The 2,500-nt window shown below is 42.6% G+C and overlaps 2 protein-coding genes across 3 annotated transcripts in view; both read left to right on the forward strand.

Moving 5' to 3' along the window:
* The window catches only part of LOC138045437 (uncharacterized), a 101,611-nt gene that overhangs the window by 62,975 nt on the left and 36,136 nt on the right, over positions 1-2,500 (forward strand). The gene's annotated exons all lie outside the window — the stretch shown is intronic.
* Positions 1-2,500, forward strand: part of LOC138045432 (tetratricopeptide repeat protein 28-like) — a 12,010-nt gene that overhangs the window by 8,630 nt on the left and 880 nt on the right. For both annotated transcript variants that reach the window (XM_068891941.1, XM_068891942.1), the window contains exons 3-4: positions 1-1,938; positions 2,403-2,500. The exon at positions 1-1,938 is cut by the window's left edge and continues 1,814 nt beyond it; the exon at positions 2,403-2,500 is cut by the window's right edge and continues 880 nt beyond it. In XM_068891941.1, coding sequence (XP_068748042.1) covers positions 1-1,938; position 2,403 — 1,939 coding nt within the window. In that variant the 3' untranslated portion in view covers positions 2,404-2,500. The remainder of the gene's footprint in view (positions 1,939-2,402) is intronic.

The raw sequence follows: 2,500 nt of genomic DNA on the forward strand, positions 1-2,500 counted from the left end.
TGGCGAGGGATCAACCTATGGAAATCTGGGAAATGCCTATCATAGTCTAGGTAATTTTAAACGAGCCATTGAGTACGATAAAAAATGTCTTAGTATTAAAAAAGAAGTAGGGGATAGGGCTGGGGAGGGATCAGCCTATGGAAATCTGGGAAATGGCTATCTTAGTCTAGGTAATTTTAAACAAGCCATTGAGTACTGCAAAAAACATCTTAGTATTGGAAAAGAAGTAGGTAATAGGGCTGGGGAGGGATTAGCCTATGGAAATCTGGGAAATGCCTATTGCAATCTAGGTAATTTTAAACAAGCCATCGAGTACTACGAAAAACATCTTAGTATTGCTAAAGAAGTAGGTAATAGGGCTGGGGAGGGATCAGCCTATGGAAATCTGGGAAATGCCTATCTTAGTCTAGGTCATTTTAAGGAAGCCATGGAGTACCATGAGCACAGTCTTAGTATTTTCAAGGAAATTGGAGACTGTCCAGCAGAGGGAAAAGCGTGGTATTTGCAAGGGCGTGATCATGAATTGTTGGGTTCCTTCAGTTATGCACTCAGTTGCTATCGTTTAAGTGTAAAACATTTTGATGAAACAAGGAGTAGTCTGAAGTCAGAAGATGAATGGAAAATAAGTTTTCGTGATTCTTATCGCGTGTCATACACTGCTCTGTGGAGGACACTTTTGAAGAATGGAGAGATTGAAGAAGCTTTGTATGCAGCTGAGAAAGGTCGAGCACAGGCTTTGATGGATATTTTGAAAGATCAATACGACATTGAGTTTCCGTCATTTTCTGCTTTTGCTCCGAATCAAACTCTTACAGCTGCATCAGAGCTTTTACCATCACAAGCCGTTTTTGTGGCACTTGACCAGAACAAGATCACGTTTTGGGTGCTACGAAAAGGCAGCAAGATCAGCTTTCGGCAAAACGAAATAGCGAATGGAAGTGCTGATTTGTTGATGGAAACTAGTTTCAAAGGGATCGGTGTGAGGGATGGTGCGAAATGCGAGAATCGTTCTTTGGATCCACTCCGCAGTGACCTGTCTTACAGCAAAAAACTTACCACTGAGAAAACAGTTCTACCATCCTCATCCTCCGTTAACTCTTTACAGCCGTTGTATGATGTCTTACTCGGGCCAATTGCAGACTTGCTCCAAGGAAATGAGTTAATCGTTGTTCCCGATGGACCATTTTGCTTGGCTCCATATTCTGCATTGAGTGAATCTATCAGGATCCGCACCGTTCCCTCGTTGACCGCTTTTAATGTGATCGTTGGTGCACCTGAAGACTTCCACAGTAAGACTGGAGCACTGCTTGTAGGTGATCCGTGGTTGAAAGAAGTTACTAACAAGAAAGGGGAGCCCATTTTGGAACAGCTTCCGTGCGCAAAACAAGAAGTAGAGATGATTGGACAACTTCTGCAGACAACACCGCTGACTGGAAAAAGTGCCACGAAATCTGAGGTGCTGAAAAGTATGAAATCAGTTGCGTTAGTTCACATTGCAGCACATGGATTCCAAAAAACGGGAGAAATTGCTTTAGCCCCAAATACCGAACGGAAATCGCCAATTCCTGAAGAGGAAGACTTCATTTTGAAAATGTCGGATGTTCAGACAATTTCTCTTCGAGCAAGACTAGTTGTGCTGAGCTGTTGTCACAGTGGCCGGGGAGAAGTGAAATCTGAGGGAGTGGTGGGAATTGCAAGGGCTTTCCTGTGTGCTGGAGCTCGGTCTGTTTTGGTGTCACTCTGGGCAATTGATGACGAGGTAACGTTGCTGTTCATGAGGAGCTTCTACCAGCACCTGGTAGATGGAAAAAGCGCAAGTACAGCTCTTCAACAAGCAATGAAATCTCTCCGAGAGTCAAAGCAGTATTGCGCTATAAAGCACTGGGCGCCATTTGTGCTGGTTGGCGATGATGTCACGCTGGAATTTCCAAAAAAATGGTAAGTGAAGTTCGAGTTTAACTCAGAAAACAAGAATACTTTCAAAACCGGAAAACTGACGACAGGAATCAAATAGGCCTAAGATGGCATGATAACGAGATGCTAGCCTCGTAGTATAAACAATTCAAAGTTTCCTCTAACATGCTTTAGTCACAAATCTAATTTCCACATGCCTATCACGCATGCACAGTGGCGTAAAGGATACATTTCACATTGGTGGACAAACTGTTTTCATTCAGCCTTCTCTGACTTTTTGTTAAGTGGTGAAGATGGCTCATTTTATCACCTCGTGATGTCTCTTTTGGTGTATATGTTATCCCATATATAGATCTCTAAACTTAATATTTTGTAAGGAATTCCAAGACAGCATCGTCCTGCATGTAGCCATTCGCATCGGCGCATTGTACAGGTACGCTCGAAAGAACCAGCTATATTTAGGGCTGCTTATTTTTTTCTTTTACCAGAATCGATGTCGAAGATGCTAGAAAACTACCTGGCAGAGCTGACGCTTCAGTGATTGCCAAACTTGTAAAAAAAAAAACAACAACATTAGAACGGGTTA

This window comes from Montipora capricornis, chromosome 4 (genome assembly GCF_036669925.1).
Source record: "Montipora capricornis isolate CH-2021 chromosome 4, ASM3666992v2, whole genome shotgun sequence".
NCBI classification, from domain to species: Eukaryota; Metazoa; Cnidaria; class Anthozoa; order Scleractinia; family Acroporidae; genus Montipora; species Montipora capricornis.